This window comes from Myzus persicae, unplaced genomic scaffold, assembly GCF_001856785.1.
Source record: "Myzus persicae strain clone G006 unplaced genomic scaffold, MPER_G0061.0, whole genome shotgun sequence".
Taxonomy (NCBI): Eukaryota; Metazoa; Arthropoda; class Insecta; order Hemiptera; family Aphididae; genus Myzus; species Myzus persicae.
In genome coordinates, this window is record NW_019102735.1 from 110,374 (window position 1) to 130,712 (window position 20,339).

The 20,339-nt window shown below is 27.7% G+C and overlaps 2 protein-coding genes across 3 annotated transcripts; both read left to right on the plus strand.

Annotated features, from left to right (window-relative positions):
* Positions 1–9,567, plus strand: LOC111033058. Its single transcript, XM_022313636.1, has 4 exons — positions 1–107; positions 2,737–3,676; positions 8,054–8,482; positions 8,629–9,567. The coding sequence occupies exons 2-4, from the start codon at positions 2,744–2,746 to the stop codon at positions 8,755–8,757; spliced, it is 1,491 nt and encodes a 496-aa protein (XP_022169328.1). The 5' UTR covers positions 1–107; positions 2,737–2,743; the 3' UTR covers positions 8,758–9,567.
* Positions 9,568–16,256: 6,689 nt separating this feature from the next.
* LOC111033043 (eukaryotic translation initiation factor 4 gamma 3-like) lies at positions 16,257–18,957 on the plus strand. Of its 2 annotated transcripts, none has more exons than XM_022313605.1 (9): positions 16,257–16,313; positions 16,951–16,995; positions 17,104–17,190; positions 17,255–17,299; positions 17,361–17,495; positions 17,564–17,805; positions 18,214–18,361; positions 18,446–18,661; positions 18,731–18,957. In XM_022313605.1, the coding sequence occupies exons 1-8, from the start codon at positions 16,257–16,259 to the stop codon at positions 18,575–18,577; spliced, it is 891 nt and encodes a 296-aa protein (XP_022169297.1). In that variant the 3' UTR covers positions 18,578–18,661; positions 18,731–18,957. The 2 variants fall into 2 exon arrangements, with proteins under 2 accessions (XP_022169297.1, XP_022169296.1); XM_022313604.1 differs by having other exon boundaries at positions 18,446–18,645; positions 18,712–18,957.
* Positions 18,958–20,339: the final 1,382 nt, after the last annotated feature.

A 20,339-nucleotide genomic window follows, 5' to 3' on the forward strand; every position in this document is an offset into this window, starting at 1 on the left:
TCCCGTTTCGAAGTTAAGATAATTATTCTATTATTTCGGGCCGCGTCTCTAGATTCGAATTCACGTCGATCTCCATCAATCGGCGAATCCAGTGAAATAAAATACAGGTAATCATCGGGATTCGGGACTGAGGATTCTGCGATCGTTATTTGGATCTGACTGATCTGAGTGGAGGGCACTGATTTTTAGGCACTCGTGACTTGTCTCGTATGGCGGGATAAGTCCGTTGGTAGGAGGCACCTACCGATAACATATGTAACAATATATTGAAATGTTTAAAATATCATTATTATTGTTTTTAGTTGGTAAATTGAAATTCTGAGCTTTGTCCCTTTTTCTGAATAATATTGCTGTAAGTACAGCTGTTCTCGTTTTCCATGCTTATACTGCAGCTGATAATTTGACTTATAATATAATTATGTTGGATCTCCAAACATTACTCATTATGAAATTATAACTAAAAAATAAATATATTTTTCACAATTTTTTATCGTTATCATTTTTTAGAATTTTTTTTAAAATAACAACAAACATTTATAATTTCCTATTCTGAAAAATAATATTTCAATATGTACATAAAAATAGAATTTTGAAAGATTTGAACCATTTGTTAGTTAGTTATACTTATGAGTTATAATTAAAAATATTTAAAGTGTAGAAAAGATATGGAGTTATTGGATCAACATATTGCAGGGTATGCTTGTGGCATGGTACTCAATTTAACTTTAAATACTTGAAACTTAAAACCTAGGTTAAAACTCATTAACCACTCGTTTCGAAGTTCAATTATTTGTATGTATGAAAATAATTCAAAAAATATTTTGCTTTGGAATATGAAATTAAAAATGTTGTACCCATGTTGTACCCATGTTGGCGTATTTCTAGTTTACTGGGCACATTTTTTTTTTCATTCTTACGTACTTTTTTAAAGACGGTGGTGCAAAATAAAATTGGCGCAGATTATTAGTATCGAGATTATAACCGTCTGGCGATCATGGATTGGCGGCAGTACTATACTTGTCAAGCAATAGGTTATGTTACTCGTTGTGTTAGCTCAAGTTTACCTAACCCCGAAAGGGATCTCCTCCCTCAAAGGTTGACTATGTACAGATTAGAGGATGGAAGACTGTGCACCCAATTAGATGTCCTTGGTACCTTAATTTTGGAAATAACTCAAACAATAAATATAAAAAATGGAAAATCCAATAAATGTAGAAAAACATTTATATACTTTGATTTATGCTGATATAAAAATATAAATTTTTTTTATCAATAAATTAAAATGCAAATTTATTGCAGAGATCAATTTATTTGTGTTTTAGATTTCCTATATTATGTTTAATAGTACCTGTAATATTGAAATAATATTACAATTTGTAAATGGTAATACGTATACAGTTATAAATATAATTATGTAGTCTTTATAATATAATAATATAAATGGATTCATTTGATAATAAATTAATATGAGAAATTATAAAATTTTCATAATTTTCAACATTTTGAAATTTCACAAAAAAATGTTCACAAAAGTTTACATCACTAGGAAAAAAAAATATGATAAAATGTAAATAAAAAGGGTTCTTGGTGTACTTGAAAAGTTCCAGTTGATGCCATTTAATTATTTTAAAGATGGATGGGGTAGTCAGGGGATAACTTTTTGAAAAATATTACGATAATAATATTGTTTTATTTAAGTAAATATGGCTAAATAGGTATAGGAGGTACAATAAAAAAAAAATTATTAAATGCTTGGATAATCATGTTGTTTACTATCAACGGCTTATTTTTAATATTACTACAATGGGATAAAATTGTTTCAGGGTCTTTTAACAAATTTAGTTTTAACTTTTGGCTACTGTTAATAATAGTAAAATACACAATTAAATAAGACGTCATAAAATAAACATGCTATCTTTCAATTTAGTACCTAATAATGAAAATAACTGCTGTCAGTCAGTTGTACAGTTTATTAATATAAACTGTAAATAAATTGTTGAGGTATTTTGTTTGATACCAATTAGATAATAAACTAAATGACGCTGCTCTATATATTTTTACCATCATTTAAGATCTAAAATTCTTAACTATACTTAGAAAATATATTATGAGTAAAATCAAGACAGATTACCTGTCATACAGTTTTTGCAACTGATATGTCAGTGATATTTGGTAGCCTTTGCTCAGTATCTCCGATCTCATACCTTTATAGCTTTAGATCGAGCTGTAGATACTTTAGTAACTTGGTGCTATTCCAAAATTACTGCTATTAAGTGACCCAAAGACTATAATTTTTGGTTAATAATATTTTTTTTTTAGATTTTGTAAATAAATGAGGCTAAGTACAAACATTTTAAAATTTTGTTCATGTTTTTAATTTCCTTTAGGTAGATCTACTTACTGGTTATTTTAAGTAGGTAAGATGGTATTACGATATTAATGTTAACTTTGTTTATAAAGTTGAGTAGGTAACCTCCAGGTAATATACCTATTGATTTTTAAGTAAAAAGTTTTTATTTAAGCTATATTATAAATCTTTGTTACATATTATGTACATTCCATATTGGTATACTTTGAAGATGACCCTAGTTGAAAGTTCCAATTTTTCAAATGAAGTCTTAATACCTACCTTATATATTATTTACAAGTTATTATAAATGCTTGTTGAAAATATTAAATTATGTTCTTATGTTCTTGATTGTTTTATTCATTTTTTTATTTTTATTTTTTTGATAGTTCCACAATGGATTTGGAATTCGACTCTCCTACGGTGTTCATTGAAGATGTCACATTACCTTCATTGTTGACAAGTTTTAGTACATCAACTACAAGTTCAGTAGAGTTCACATCATCCGAATCAGAGTCAGAAACTACTCGAATACCCATTACCAAACCGAACACAAATAAGTATATTAATTACAAAGGTCCAATAAAGTCATATTCACTAGCTGATTTAACGACAATAAAATCTTTCAAACCACTTATACGAGAAGATTCAGCTATATATTCTACAGAAACATTAACCAGTGCCATGACTTCTAGAACAGAATCAGGTATTCATAACTCTAATAGTTGTCTGAACTCCTCAGGTAAAAATAAGAAAAAATATGCACATGTTGAAAGTAAAGTAAAACAATACATTAAAGATATTAAAGATAATGAAGCTAAAAGTAAAGCTATAAGATATAGTTTACAACCTTCATCAAGAAAACAGCAAGTAAATAAATATGTTGATGAAATGATTAAAACTGAAGGTGAAGAAATTATAAATTTAAAGAGCAATTTGAAAAAACTTGAAATTCAATTATTGGAGAAAAATAGACTAATAGAACAACTCCAATACAATTATAAAGTAATGGAAAATAAGTATAATTCTGCGACAAATATTATTTTAAAATTGGCCAAACCTAGTAGAGATGTGTTAAAATTTACTGAAAATGAATTAATAGAGCCATTATCCCCGGGTTATAGTATACCGCCCCCTAAAGAAGTTTGGGGCCGTGGCTATAAATTAAAACCGTCAAATACGTTATCAGCAATACAAAAAGAAAACTCAAATCTAGAAAAAGAAAATGGTCTCAAGGTTCGAAAAGTGAAATCAGGAGGTGACTTAATAAATTATTCCAATATTGGTGCCTACAAAACACTGAGAGACTCGAGATCTGCTATACAAAAGGTGAGTTATTAGATAATTAATCAAGTCATAAATAAGATAAAATTTAGATTCAAATATTATATAGGTACAAAAAGTGTGTTCAACTGAAATATTGATAACAGGTAATTCTAGGTATTTATATTAAAAGTTAAGAGACCAAAAGGCAAAAGTGCTATTAAAATTTAGTCAAAAAGGTAGGTACATTTGTGGTTGGATTTTAAATTTAAATTCATAATTTATCATTACATCTGAATAATGATTCTGAGCAGAGCCTTGATCACACTGTGTTTGCTTTAAATGCTTTGTCTATGAAAACTGGAGAAAATTAAAAAGTGACCACTTCTAAGTTCTAAGTTAAAAGTTAAAATCATATTCTATTTCTAATTGACTTGAAACTTTGATGTACTCTTGTTTTCCGAAAAGTGTTTCTACGAAAATTCGACATCATTACCATTGTAACCTAACCTAGTCTGTAAATTATATATTGTTACAATCTTAGAATATTTGTTTAACTTTTGTATTAGTAGGTACTGGGTAGTTCTCTAAATAATTCCTATATTTTTACTTTCGGATTTTAATCTTTGTATGAACAGTTTAATAAATTTTGTTTTGTATCAGGTTTTAATGGTTATAGGCTAATATTATTGTAAGTTTAATACACGTAAAAACATAAGCTTACCATATTATACTCTGGTTTATATGTTTAAACATACCCATCAAAATATTGCCACTTAAGAATGCTTTTATATAATATATTTTTTCTTCATGCATGAACATAAATTAATTTTTACCTATTTCTACATTTTTTATAAATAATCCACCCTTATATCAAGCTTAATAATACATTTTCAATTCTTTCATAATTTAAAATGTGCTATACCTTCTGTGCTCTTCAGTGCATGAACCTTCCCGCTTCTGAGGACAGCATGAATAAAACAGATAAGGCTGACAAATGCGTTTTAAAATATATTTATATAAAAACAAAAAAAAATTTCAAAATACTTTTTGGAATATGTTCCAATTAGTCATAGCAGGATATATTTAGAATCTATAATATTGAATTATCAATTAATATATTTAATTGAACTTACCTATGTACGTTTTTAATCTCATATAAATACTTGTAACATAATACATTTGGCTATGTGTTCTTTTGGCAGTGTCCCAGTGTTCTCCCTGTCTACTGACTTTTACATAGAATGTGTTTATTTTTATACATTGAAGACAGCTTTCGAAATGTCACGACTTCTAAAACAATATTCTGAAATATGTACAATAAAAACAACTTTAGTGTTAAATGTTACATCTGTAAAAACTTTACTTCGTAATTAAATATATATTTACCTAAATAACTTTTAAAGACTAAAATATACAATATAGAGGTGCCTAAGCTAATACATGTCTTAAATTTGGGTTTATACTTTATTGTTTATAATATTTGTAATTCTCTACCCTTGGCATCGTTGATTATCTACAGAATTTATTGCTCATTGTGTCAGTAAAAAAGTCATCAACCAATATGAAAATATATATGTGTATATGATATATATATATTAAATTATGTTACAGTAAATTGTGTGTACATAATAAATATCGTTTTTATATCGATTGCTTATATTATGCATCGCATTTAACAATAGACCCAGTACACACGCACACACGGCTGAGATTATTACGTAGGCTATCAATACTGCGGCGTACCTTATTTTACAATAGAAATAACACGTGCTAGTCATTGTACGTGTTTTTGAGGCCATCTGGTTGCGAGCTGTAAATAACCGGAAACGGATGAAGTCTACATATTACATCCCCTTGAGAGTTCGCGCATGAATACAATCTCATATAAATCTAGTTATTTTTGTCCAAAACTGTCTCATACATACGTCCTGTATACTATTATTTCAATTTTCAAGACAATCAACGAGCAAGATATTAATAACACGTTTGTACAATGTCGCCGAACACGCATAGGAAGTGGGGTAAATACCCCAGAACTTTTGAAAAGAGGTGGTCCCCCCCTCCCTTTAGCCGGATCGGGTGAGTGTTTAGATGTCACCTTTAAACACGGTTTACCCCAGTGGCTTAATATAGGTTGGACGCCACTGCGTGTGTAAAAGACTTCTGATACATATTATCTATAATATACATATTTTACTGTTAGTACACATATACTCCATATCAATGTTATTAATTATAAAAAAACAACTATCTAGGTATATATCTAAGTGCTCTAACTGATATTTATGAATTATTCAAGTTTTAATGAGGATTTTGTAAGTTTCAAAATCTGAACTTCGCAGGGCTTAATGTCTTACATTTTAAAGTTTAATAAGCACTCTGAAGTCCTTACAAATTAGTTTTTAAGCCTTAGTATATCTGATCGTATAGTATTTATTAGGTATCAAACTTAAGTATATTTTTGAATCTGAATATCTAAAACTGGTACCTAAAGCTCTAGTCGACCATAATATGACGTATCAAAGTTTTGTAAATTTCGGTTTGGGAATTAATAATATTTAATATTATTTCATTGAAAGGTTTATGTATTCATACATTGTAAATGATAACAATATTAATATATTGAATTATTAGTTAATGATTTATGCGTAAAAGCAGAATTATTGGTATTTGTTTTTCAGTCATATGCATTGTAGTTTCTGAGCAGTGAATTGATATTACCTATATTACTGTATGTGTGTAATCATGAGGATGGTTTCTGGTAGAACATTTGATCTAGTTGGTACTTTTGAAAGGTAAAATTCCCAGTAATTTTTATAAGCGTCGGGTTGTACAAAATAAAAAATAAGAAAAAACAGGAATTTTTACGCAAATCCAGTTTTTGATAATATTGATGAAGTATGTTTTTTTTTCTAGTAACTCAAAAACAAATAACTTGAAATTAATGCTTGACATTTTCACCAAATTTTGTTATGACCATCTCCCATGCAAGATTACATTTTTGACTCTTATTACGCTATTTAAAGACAATTACATTTTTCATTTTTTTTTTTTGTTCTTTTGTAATAAATGTCGATAAAAAAATATTCGTCTGGTCAAAAAGTTTAAAAATGTACCTAATACAAGGTTCCACACATAATAGCAGTTTGAAAATATTTAAGATACATATCCACAACTTATTTATTTGCAGAAGTACAATTTTTGACGAAATTCATCAAAATGACGAAAATTCGTAAATTATCGTGATGTTTAAAAATCATAACATTTTTAATTTTTATAGCTAAGGATTAGAAAGTATTTAAAACAAGGTTTCTCATAACTAGTCATAAGTACACTCTGCACGGAATAAGAACGTACCCGGGCGGCGGACCAAAACAGGTCCTGCTGACGACTATAAATATAGAATAAATAAATGTTATAACCTTACTACCTTAGATAGTTAGATTATATAGGTACTAGTATATGATCTAAGGCTATAACAGAATGCTTATAAAGTTATAAGTATGACAAGGGTGCTGGTGGGGAACTGGTCGCCGTCTGCGCGACCTGGTACGTTATTATTCCGCCCAGAGTATATTTCATATTGTAACCAAAAAATCAAAAAAATATGTCAACACAGTTTATTGTTATAGATATTTTAAGTTTAAATTTGAATAAAATTAGAAGTATACCAAATTAGATATTTAAACAAAGAATAACAGTTTCAATTATTTTGTTGTAATTTGAAAATATTTTAAGTGGGTACTTGAAACTGTTTAAGGTATACAAGCATAAAAGTACTATATTATTACACACAATGACATTCTAAAATGCTATGTTTTCGGAAAAAATTAATTCAACCTACTGTGTGTCAATATTACAAATGGTAAAATGTTAAGCTACTCTAATGGCAATAATATCATAAAAAATACTTAGTTATATTGGCTCACAGACAATCTTCACTCAGAATTGTTTTTTGTACATAATGTTAATACAATTGAATTTAAATTTAACACATACATTACAGTGACCGATGTTGAGGGAGGTGCAGTAAAAACCTACTATACAGAGAGTTCTATTTATTCTGATGCATCACTGATTAAAAACTTCAAAGGCTCAATCATACTAGGAAAAGCTTAATCTTTTTTCCATCCTTGATTTGGAGCCACACATTATCTTATTCTTTTAAACTTTTCTTGAACTTCTCACTCTGTTCACTTTGAAACAGCCCTGTGACCTGCAACATTTCTCATCTATTCAGATGTTCTACAATGTTATCAAAACATGCTTACTTTAAGTACTTACCTTATTCTACTCCTTAGCTCATTCAACAATCATAAATAATAATATATACAAATTAATATGGGTACTAGACACTAGTTAAAATAATTTTCTAATTGATGATTTTTTTTTTTTATGAAATTATTTAATACTAATTTTTTTTTCAAATATGTGTTTTAGGTGAAGTTGTGGCAAGAATCGTTAGCAAGCACTGATGTTTCTGAAATGGACACAGATCAAGATGTAGAATTTCCATTACCACATTCATATTCTGTATCATCTAATGATTTATCACTGAGTTCACTAGAAATTGCACCAGTGATAAGTAACAAATATCAGAATAAACATGAATGTCGCAGTGATTCATCTGGTTGTGGTATGTCTTCAACCAGAGTCTCTAAGGAAAATACATTAGTAAGCGGTATTAATATATTAGTTGATAACAATGAATTGTGCTCTCCCAGTGAAATGGTAAAACTACACTCCTCTACACCTATAAAAAATATTGGGCATAATTTAAATTCAACTAAAACCAAAAACACAACTGTATCAAACAAACAAAATGATGAATCACAAAAACGCCGTTCATCGAAAAAACATAGAAAATCGGTAACTAAGTTATAAATCATAACTATTCTAAGTAAATTATTGCTTATTGGTTTACCTAACTTTCGATTTTTTGTTTTGAATATATTAGTAGGTACTTTAATAAATCTAATATCAAAATATTAATACTTCTAACAAATTATTTTTAGAAATCTAAAATTGAAGAAAGCCAATGCCCAAATGAAGTAGACGAATTTATGTGCCAATTTAAACATTGCATTGGTGTCATAAATGGAGTAGTCACAAAAATGGAAGAAAGCTTTATGTCACAGAGATAATTTTTTTAAAATTTAAAATGTATTGTGCCTTTTTTACATACCTATGTTATTTAATAATGAATCGAGTTTCAAGGTTTATTAAAGAGAATCTTGTATATATATAGTATCTATTTTTATATTGAAGAGATTCTTGTCTTATTATACAACTGTTTTGTTATGATTTTTGTTCAAATGTTTGTTTTTTTTTATATATTGTCATTAAAATTAAATTAAATTAAAAAAATTAATATTTTATTATGTTGTTAGGTATAGGTATAACCAAAACTTATATTAGACTGTTAAGCTAGAATGTTCTGTTAATACAAATTTAATATAATATTACTTTAGTATACTGTATTCCATGAATTACGTTACAAAAATGAATTACTTTTATCTATTTATTGTAACACACATTGAACAGTTCAAAAACTATAAATAAGTATCTTAAATTCTAGACAAGCCCATGATAATTGATAAATATATATATATGTATACAAATAATTTTTTCCCAGAAAGTCCATACCATGTTATCATCCATTTTATCATGACTTATTAATTGTAGTTCTTATTGAACTTATATAATATATTAATAGAAATTATTATAATAATAATGTAACAATTAATTAACTCTTTATATGAAAGCTTCTGCCAATGAACTAATTAAAATTAAATTTATAAGTGCATCAAAACATATTTCTAAAAATGCAAGTAATTATTATATAAATTAAGGGTACAGAAACTTTGCAAATTTTGTAACTTTGTTATTAAAAATCTATAATTCAATTCATATATGTATGTATCTATATTATTTTTAAACTTATGGTTTATGTTTTTTTAACAAAATATTGTCATTGTTAATCTAATTATTCTTATGTTTACTATTTAATATTTTGTTTAAGTGTTAAACCCTTTGTTTATTTCTTTTTATGTTAAGATTTTGTTTATTTTCTCATAACACAATATTTTGCTTTTATGTTTGATTATGTAATCATATATGTTTTTGACTAATTGAGACAATTGTAACCTTAAGTGCCATATAAGTATCTGTCTGTAGGTGTGTTTAATTGTTAACGACAAGACTGATTCTATATAAATAAAATACTAATTTATTGTTTACAATTTGTTTTTATGATTCTTTATAACACGTTCAAAATAAGATATGGATTATAATATTATATGCTCTTTGAACACATATTATTAGAAAATTATGCCGGGTTTAAGAAATGGTTACGATGACTTAAAGTTTAGGCCTCATCTGTGGTTTAAAGTTCATGAATCATCATTGATTTTAATGCCGTGGCGTATTTAGCCCCCTCTCCCCAAGGTAGATACATCTAGGTACCGCAGTACTTTTATCATGATAATAAAGATAAATTATTTAGTTTTAATCAAATGAAGGGTTCAAAAGTTTGTTAATATTTTTTATAAGTAGTAAAACAATTAAACTATCATTCATTTTACTTTTTTTATTAGCTTCTATTTCACAACTTAATTTCTGTGTTGAAGGGAAGAGGCATGCACCACTTATAGAATGTTTTTTACCAATTATCCAACTATTATTTATATTTAGTCAGTTAAAAAATATTCAATATTTGTTATACTTCACATGATTTGTATGTTACAGTCTTGTGGATAAAGTTTTAAAAAATGTAAGAGATATAAGATGTTGAAGGTTACGACTTATGGTGACTTACTCTCGTAATTTAGTACATGGTGTAAACTTTCAATCTAAAATTAATAATAATTGACCCAGTTGGCTAGCCACACAAATTAAAAGTACTGAATGATTAAATTGTATGAAATCAATAAATGTTCTAACTCTAATCCATATTATTATATTAGTCTATATTATAATTATTTTTCTATGATTACAAGATTTCAGTTTAAATGTATAGTTAGTTTTAAAATGTTCAAAGAACAAAAAAAAAAAAACCATGCTAAGTAAATTATTATGCCACATAATTTGTGCTCATGAATGGGTTAATTCTTATATTTTTTAAATATTTATATAGTTATTAAATATAAGTCGTGCATATGTACATAATCGGGTCCTAGGTGATCCATTTAAGAGGACTCTACGCAAACATTTGTTGTTTCACTTGTTTCCGTCTTACAAGTGTGCAACATACCAAATTTAAGATCTATAACCAATTTACAATTTTAAAATACTTATAACTCACTTTGAAATTAAAATACAATAAAAAGCCCACGAATTGCCCTAGTTATTAATCTTACTTTTAAATTTGATTAGAGGTCAATACACTCTAATTTTTGAACTTACGGAGCTAAACGTGATCTGCTGATCATAAAATTTGGTATGTTGCTAACTTGCGTCTTGCGTTCACTTGTAAGACGGAGACAACAAAATATATCCACGTAGCGTCCACTTAACAAAAGAAACTTATTATTTTAAAAACTTAACTTTTTTAAAAATAATTTTAAATCTTCAAAAATAAAAAATATTTTTTACTATTTTTCATTGTATCATTTTTATATTGTTCATTCTTAATTCCTTATTCTAAAGCAAAATATTTTTTGTAGTACTTACTTGATAAATACAAATCAAACTTGACGAGACGAATTGATGAGTTATATGTATTTAAAGTTCTGATGAGTGAAGTGGCACGTATACACTAGTACTAAAAAAAATTGTACTCCAATTAAATTTTTTCATTATTTTAAGTCTTAAATTTGTGAATTGAATATTTAAATTGTATTTTTGGACTTGTTCGACTTTTTTCAAATCGGACTTTCTATCTCTGGGATTCAAAAGCCACCAAACAGTAGGTATGTAATATATTATTTGTTCTGTGCTATATACTACTCCGTTCATTTAATCTCTTATGTTTATAAAATTATAACTAACAGACTACTTGTCGAGAATTCGATTTTTATAGATCGAAATAAGTACTCCGATGAATATTCTGCTTCAGCATATTATGGGATAAAAAGAATTATGCTGTGACTTGTGATTCAAAAGGGTAAAAAACCATAAAAATGATTAAGATAAAAATATTTAAAAATGTTGTTTTGTTACGACTTAAAATTATGTATAAAATATTTTCAAAAACGGAAACATTCGTTTTTACTGAAATTATTATATTGCATCATATACATGATGATGCATAATAATAAACAACTATTTATTACTTAAACAATATGGACCTAGGTACTTAAGTAGGTATCATAATCATTAATCATATTATAGATAGGTAGGTTGAATACTTTAATCATTCATACAGGACACTTCTAAAATGAATATTTAATAGGTACCGTAATATTTTACGATTCCTCACGTACCTACCGTATAATATATGGCCATAGCACATAGTAATATCTACAATTGTAGTCAACAAATTATAAAATATACAATTCCGTCAGTACGTAATGCGGATGGAATTCGAATGTTTGATTATGTAAATATATTACATTTTAGATGACCGTAATTGTATGATATATACAAGGTGATGCATTTCCTAGCTACATTTCCTGCTTTTATGAAAGTAAGTGTCTAACTGTTCGTGACTTGATTTAGAGCAATGGAAATTCATTTTTGGAAACTTACTTTTTATTTTTGAAACATGCAATAGTGGTATTTTTTCTACATACCTACTGTATATTTTGTTAAAAATGTGTCACATTAGCCATTCGCATGCGTTAACTCACTAAAGTCAACAAATAACAAATAATGAAATATGCATCATTAGGTAACTATAGCTAGTATAGCTCATAGGTAACATTACGATTTAATTTATATATTTACCACTACAATATTATTTGTTTATAATAACTACGGGCATGAGTAAGTAATGATAATAAGTAATCATTTTTTTTTTCGTTTATTATAATGAGTTATTTTCAATCTGTGCCTACTAGCCACTAGGATGCACAATAAGTAAAAATTTTGGTTACAATGAAAAGAACGGTGTAGACTTGAAGGAGCTTCACATTAGAAACCTCTGAGCTTCAGTAAAGGTAATACCTAATGAATGATTTTATTTATAGCATATAGTAGCCAGTAGCCACAGTGATCAGTCAAAAAGTCCAATTTGAAATACAGTTTTGACTATTTTTTTTGTCTGTTGGACAAAGAGTCAGAGCACATTTTTTGAGACAGACAAAATGTTTGAAAATACGAATAATTCAATTTACAAAATTGTCAACACAAAAGTATAAGTCAAATTCAAAATCTGTATTTGTACCTTTTGAATTCGACACAATCGTAGATACTTAATTGTATAGGCGCATAACTGTATAAGAAATAGTAATTGAATTAAATATTATTTAAAGTCTTAATTTTGTTGATTGAATATTTAAATTGTATTTTTCGACTTGTTTTAAATCGGACTTTCTATCCCAGGGATTCAGAATCTACTCATCAGTATAATATATGTAATATGATATTATTTGAATTAAAAAATATGTAGGTCCCTATATTTAAAAAAAAATAATAGATCCCATGCCCGGCAGTTGGCAAACATGACAGATATTTATCAATACCCAGTTAGAGGTCGATGAGTTATTCCAACATCTAAAGTTATATTATATTACTAGTTACTACCTTGTCTCCTATTTACTTCTATAAATACGTATGCTTATATATGTGATATGTATGCTATATAATATATAGTAGTACGTATGTACATATGGTAGTACATATACTATATATAGTATGTACATATGGTAGTACATATACTATATATATATATATATAACACATGTTTATCTAGAGAATGTAACAAGAAGAATTCTACCTCACCAGTCACCATGCTATACCAGCAAGTATTAATGATCGAGAGTTGAATGTCACTCTGCATCGAGCTAAAAAAAATTCTGATTCTAAAGTATTTAGTGTCAAATATGCCGCCGGCATAAAATGTTCTGAATGCAAACTGTCTGATGTTAAATGGGAAATAGCCAATGCCCAATGGCAACGAGGAATTAGATGACCAGCGGCGTATTCAGGAATTTGTCATGATGGGGAGAGTCCTGATAATTTTCAGAACACGGCCCTGTGTGGGGCTTTAACCACACCCCCAATTCCTCTTTATAAAATAAATATACTATATTAAATGTATAAGTCTATGTAAAGTGTTTGAGTTTTAAATTATTTCATACAATATATATTTGTGTCCATAACCTTTGTAATAATAATAAACCCATGGTAAACTCACTAATTATTTAAGCAGTTCACTAGTAAACTAATTCATTGCCGACATAGGTACCTAGTCAGTTATTCATGATAACAACAATCCAAAATGTATAATTAAGTGTTATAAAAAAACACACGAGTTAGTTAAGGACTGTTTATACTATCAATCGTAATTAAATAACATAGGTATTTTTATTGTGAGATTGCAAAACAATATCTAATCGCCTAGGACTTAGCGCGATTTTATTATACTGATCGCATCCACATTGATCAATTTTTCATTTTCACATTGATCCTCGAGGAGTACGTCCCGACGAATAGACATCAATGCCAGTCCAATCTAAACACAACTATCGATATAAACTACAACTTGCATTACCGCGGCTTTTAATAATGCGACGATGTTGCTTTTTTGTACTAACCTTCCCCGATGTCAATAACATCTGGTATTCTCATAACGCATATTTCGACGATCCTTACATGGCGTTCCAATAATCCAATGCCTATCTCAAGTGTTATATATTTGGTATGTTTATTGGTGGGACATAGGCACATAGCAATTATTAACTACAATGGATTACCATTTACCCGTATGTTTAATTAATATTTTTAAAGTTTGGGTTCAATTTTTTAATGTTGTTTCAGCCTTCAGGCTCAAATTTATTACAAATAAATCTGATGTAACGGCATTAATTAAAGGCAATAAAAAAGTTGCTCGCTGTGGATTTAGCAGTCAGCTGATCCAAATATTAAACCAAACAGGTTAAGTACTAAAATATAGCGTTATTTTTAATTAATATAGGTATAATTTTGTAAAAATAGTATTAGGTCATCACTTACTTATTAATTATTGTTAGTATTAAATCATTTACAATAGCATTGATTATGAAACATTTGACATTTTCTCTGATGAAGAAGTTCGACAAGGATTAAAAGTTTATTTTGATCGGTCAGCATTCTCACATGTTTATGTAAAAGATCATTCTTTGGAGATTTGGATATAATCAAAGAATTGAAAGAAGGCCAAGAGTTTATTTTTACTCTTAAAGGAGAAGTAGAGAAAAATAATACATATAGTTCGGTATCACTTTTTTTCAATTGATTATTTGATTGATGTAGTTTAATTCATTGTCTGAAGAAAGTCGGATTGCTTACCTAGGTAGCTATAACGCCTAACTTGAATGTTAATCGATTTTCGCTTGAGGTGACGGACTTGCCAGACATTCCAACACAGATTTTGAATTAACATTTTTTTACATACGAAAAATCACCGGACATGCGACTGGGAAACGAATTATTCAATTGCCGATGTTCGTGGATGAAGTGAGATTTCTAAACACTGATACAGTGATACTGGAATTTCAAACATTCCCGCGTTCGAAACAAGGGTCCAAGCTTTATCAAAAATCCTTATCACTTTCTAAATGTTTGTTTTTTAACAGGAGTTTTCAACAGGAGTGACTTCTCTAAGACATTTCAACGACATTGTCGTCTGCATCGCCGAGTAAGAGTTTCACAACAGCGAGTTTCATTGGCAGCTAGTAGATAATATTTTAAATGTTTACTAAAAAATACCAATTTATTATTTCTAACAAGAGCTTATAGGTATATCCACGATTTAAGATAGTACTATCTTAAATCGTGGGTATATCTAAGGTGGATATATTATTTCCACCTTAGATATAAATATTATATTTATTAATTATTATTTTTAGATATCGTAAGACCTAATCAAATATTATTTCAAACTCACGGATTTTGTGGTACCACTGTGGCAAGGTTTATAGATAGTAATCTACCTCGGCGCCGTCACTCCGCTCCGCAAATCGAAAATATCCCTCGACTTGCTATGCAACACCACCTCAAGTTGGTCACTGTGTAACCGATGTTATACCAAAGAACAACCACTCTTATCATTTCGACATCGGCCAAAAGCTTATCACTACCGCTATCAAAATCGGGAAATCTGTCCCGGCCACAGTATGTTTATATATCAGATCTGTGGTCCCGGCCCCACACTGTGGTCATATTTGTTGACATTTGAAAAGAAAAATTTTGTATTATCTTCCTCTGATAAGAATGTTTTTGTAGATTACAGATATCAATGTATCATGCATTAATTGGTAATGTTTTTTAATATTTTATTATATTTTTATATGTATTATTATTTATTTTATACTTATAGTTAACGTTAAAAAATTATATTGTTAGTGTTCGGTTTCTCTTAAGAGCATTTGATTATTATTTATTTATTTATTTTTCTTTCAAATTTATATTTTGCATTGAAATTCAATTTACAATATAAATCTGTATTCTGTACATAACACAAAATTACATTTTCATTACTTACGATATTATATTTTTTAAAATGGTCGTAAACAATAGACAAAAAAATAATCTGTTGAATAATTTTAAAATAAATGAGGTAATGTACCTAATATTTGATAAAAAAAATAATAAATTAATGGTTTAGTCGTTAAAGATTGAATGGTTGATTAGCTTTGGACCGTTAAATCACGGTTATCTGTATACCAGTGGCTGTCAAATGATTTTTTAATAATGAGGGATGTGTGGCTTTTATTAACATGCACCATTTGATTATTAAAAATATAGTTAATTATTTATATTACTATAAATATTTAAAAAAGTAATAATAGATCTATCCCCCTCATCACCACCCATTTGATATCCACTGTTGTGTAACTATTATTTGAATTGATCTGTTAATTGATTGAAACTAAGTACTTATTTACAATAATTGTATTGTAATTTAGGTACCTATATTTTGATAAAATTTAAATATTTAAATAAGTTTTTAGTAATTTACAAATCTTTCAATTTAACAGAAAAAACTATCATTGCTGCTTAGAAAATATTAATAAGTAATAAATATGCATTCATTTATTTGTCTATTATCCTTAACTATTATTATTACTTATTGCCATGATATCGCTGAGCTGCAATATTTTGTAATTCATAAAAGCTAAAAAACAATATCTATTTGTTATTTACCTTTATAACTTATTTGTTGATAATAATATGTTTGTAATTAACTTTTTTAGGTTGAATCAGAAGAAGTAAATTTGGAGAATCTGAGTATAAATGAAGTATGTGACATTTTTATTATTAATTTGTAGTTTTTCATAATTTTCTTCTTAATATTGAATAAGTAATTGGTGAAATATATGAAAAAAATATTATTTGTACAATTTTAGGTACAAACAAATATTATAAAGCATTCTTGGCAGTATACTGTTCAATTGAATCCAATTACGTTCTATGAAAATAATTCAGATATACAAGTAACTATCAATTAAAATAAATAATTACTTCTTAATTTAATTTTAATAAATCTATTTATTATAGCCAAATAATGAACACCAAGTCTGGAAGGAAACTCATTACTTATCGGTATGTTGCATACTTATTTTTATTTTGAGAATGCTTGATTAATTTTATTTATCATTTTAAGTTGTATAAAAATGTATTATCTATATTAAACAAACTTACTTGGACAACATTTGATCAGCTAGTCGATGAATTTCAAAAATTGCCAATAGAAAATGTGGAATGTCTTGAAAATATTGCTAATATTGTTGCTCTTAAAGTAAATAAAATAGTACATTTTTGTGTAAACCATATATAAAAAATGTATTAAATCAAATTTCATTCCAGGCTTTTGACGAACCTTCATTTGGATCTTTATACGCCTCTTTATGCAGAGTTCTTGACATAACTATAAGTTGTCAAACTGGAAATCATCTAACTTACCAGAAGTCATTAAAAAAATGTGTAGTCACATTTTGTCAGAATTATTTTCAAAAGCAATGTTTAAATGACACTGAGACATTACTTATGTCTGTGGAACAAGAACAAAATCAAAGAAGACTTAAAATGCAAACAATTGGTTGTGTCAGGTACATTGCTTAAATTAAATACTTAAGCATACTGCAGACATTATACCCTCTTGTGTTACTTCCATCATATAAACTCATAATATAATAAATTTTAAGTTTAGAATAATCCATTTTAATCTGTAATTTTTAACATTAGAGAGATTTTTATTTTTATTTATTTTATTGGCTAATAATTATCAAATTATATAGGTAAGAATATATCCGGGCCCTACATAGGGTTGTTTTTGATACTTTCAAATATAAGAACAATTATGGGTCTTTTTACTTATAAACTTTTCCTATGTGAATTTATTGGTGAAAGATTTCCATACCATTTTCCTATGATTCCTGAGACATAATTATTAGAAAATAGAATGATAACATTTTTTTCATAAAATAATTAATTGTTATTAATATTTCTGTTTTTAGATTTATTGGTGAAATTTTTAAACAGTCATTAATATCTCCGTATGTTGTTCACTACTGTATAAAAACGTTGCAATCTAAAACTAAAGAAAGGTCTCTTGAGTATCTTTGCAATCTTCTAAAAGTAGCTGGCAAAGAGTTAAATGAAAAAGTATTTTGAATTTTTATTTGTCATTCAAGTATTTTAAATTATTAAATAAAATGTATTAGTAATAACCTTTTTCAATAATTACAGATAAGTTTGGCAGATATATTCGAACATTTAATATATTTGGTATCTGATGAAATGAGATCTAAAATATCACCTAGGATACGATTCATGGTTAAGGATGTAATTGATGTGGTTATGCCTTCAAGAGTACTTTAAATCAAACCACTAATCCTAATACACAATATTGGATTATAGTTTATGTACAACATATATTTTTAAAAAAAGTAAAAATTATAAAAGGTTGTATTTTAAATTGATTTCAAAACTATTAATATATTTAATGATTATAGTTCTATGAATCATATTTAGTTTTGGAGCTTACGACTTACAATGTTCACCTTTTTGAAGTTAACCACTGTGCTATATTTTGATGTTTGATTGTAGCAGTGTTCACAAAGATAACTCCAAAAGGCAATTTCAACTTTGACATATTTTATTAGTATAATAACTATTTAAAATAATCTGTGATATGTATTGATGCAAAACTATAATGAATAAAAATATTAAACCATTTTGTTGGTAATTATTGTTGCTAATATGTCTTTAAATTATTCAAAATTAATATTTTTGCATATTTAGTTACTTACATTTGCAAAAAAATTAGAAAAACTGGAATTTTTACACAAAGCTAGTTTTTGACAAAATAAAATTTATTTTTTTCTAATAATTCATGAGTGTTTGAAGCTCAAATTTGTTTGACATTGAATATTGTTTATCCATTTAACGATTTCTGGTGCAAAAATTTTCTTATTTTAATGTAATTCAATAACAAATAACTATAAATGGGCAGATACTTGGAATTTTTTGTTTTCGCTTTTTGAAATGCATTTGTCATAAAATTTCTGAGTTCTCCTCCCTTTTTTCATTTATTAAAATGGTTGGTTTTTATATACTATACAGTTTTGTGTACGTTTTATAGCTATCTACCTAACCTTGGAAATTTTAAATTAAATGTAATATCTCAAAAAGTTATGTACTTATGTTATATAAATTGTAAGTTTAACTAAAAAGTAAAAAATGAGATGGTTATAATTTGTTTGATTCATAATAATGAAAAATTTTCAAATATTAAAAAGAAATGTATATGTTTTAAATCATGTTTTTTGACAGAATTTTTGGTTTAACTTCCAGTGTGTGAAACTTTAAAAGTTGTCCTGCTGTGTATTATAGAGCATATAACACTATTTATAGGCATCGTCATTAGTAGGTTATTGATAACACTGACCCATTAAATGTGTTGGATTTAACAATAAATCATTTCCTATGAAAAAAATTGTTTACTATATTATAGTTTTAAATAGTTGTACCTCTGAATACTAATTATATTTAATCATATCCATTGTATAAAATCTAGTGTTATCCTAAACAAGCGATACACTATGTGAATACGTCTACTTTAATAGATTACTGCCCAATTATATAAAACAAATAGGCTATTCTTTGCTTTAATTGACTCATAGATCGTTTTTTGATACTTGACACATCATTTTACAATTGTTTTAACAGCTTATTTACTTTTAAACATTTTTTATGGACTTACCCTATGTTTTTAAGAATTTTCGTTGTGTTCAGATATCTTAGTGTTTGATTGCGTATACAATATCGGATACTTTTATCATACATTCATACATTCATAACTATACTCCGTTCGCCGAGAGAATGTGGTTACTCCGCGCATACGACTGGAGTCCATGGGTGTGGATTCGGGTGGTTGTTGGCGTTGCGGAGTCCGCCACGTTTTGAATTGTGCGCAATAAGTTATCATGTAATTATGGACGATATTGAACCTGTAGAAATGTACCTATTTTGCCTATACAACGCGCCGGACAACACATTATGGTTGACTGGTTGAGCGAAGTATGTAAAACTATTAATTTGTGTACCCTTCATTATCGTCAGTATTTACGACAATACGACG

Bases quoted from the DNA above. Each gene is read 5' to 3' on its own strand.
- LOC111033058 (XM_022313636.1), top strand. From the start codon at position 2,744: ATGGATTTGGAATTCGACTCTCCTACGGTGTTCATTGAAGATGTCACA. The intron at 3,677-8,053 runs GTGAGTTATTAG...TATGTGTTTTAG, and splicing joins CGAGATCTGCTATACAAAAG to GTGAAGTTGTGGCAAGAATC. The intron at 8,483-8,628 runs GTAACTAAGTTA...AATTATTTTTAG, and splicing joins CGAAAAAACATAGAAAATCG to AAATCTAAAATTGAAGAAAG.
- LOC111033043 (XM_022313605.1), top strand. From the start codon at position 16,257: ATGGTCGTAAACAATAGACAAAAAAATAATCTGTTGAATAATTTTAAA. The intron at 17,300-17,360 runs GTATGTTGCATA...TATCATTTTAAG, and splicing joins AGGAAACTCATTACTTATCG to TTGTATAAAAATGTATTATC. The intron at 18,362-18,445 runs GTATTTTGAATT...CAATAATTACAG, and splicing joins GCAAAGAGTTAAATGAAAAA to ATAAGTTTGGCAGATATATT.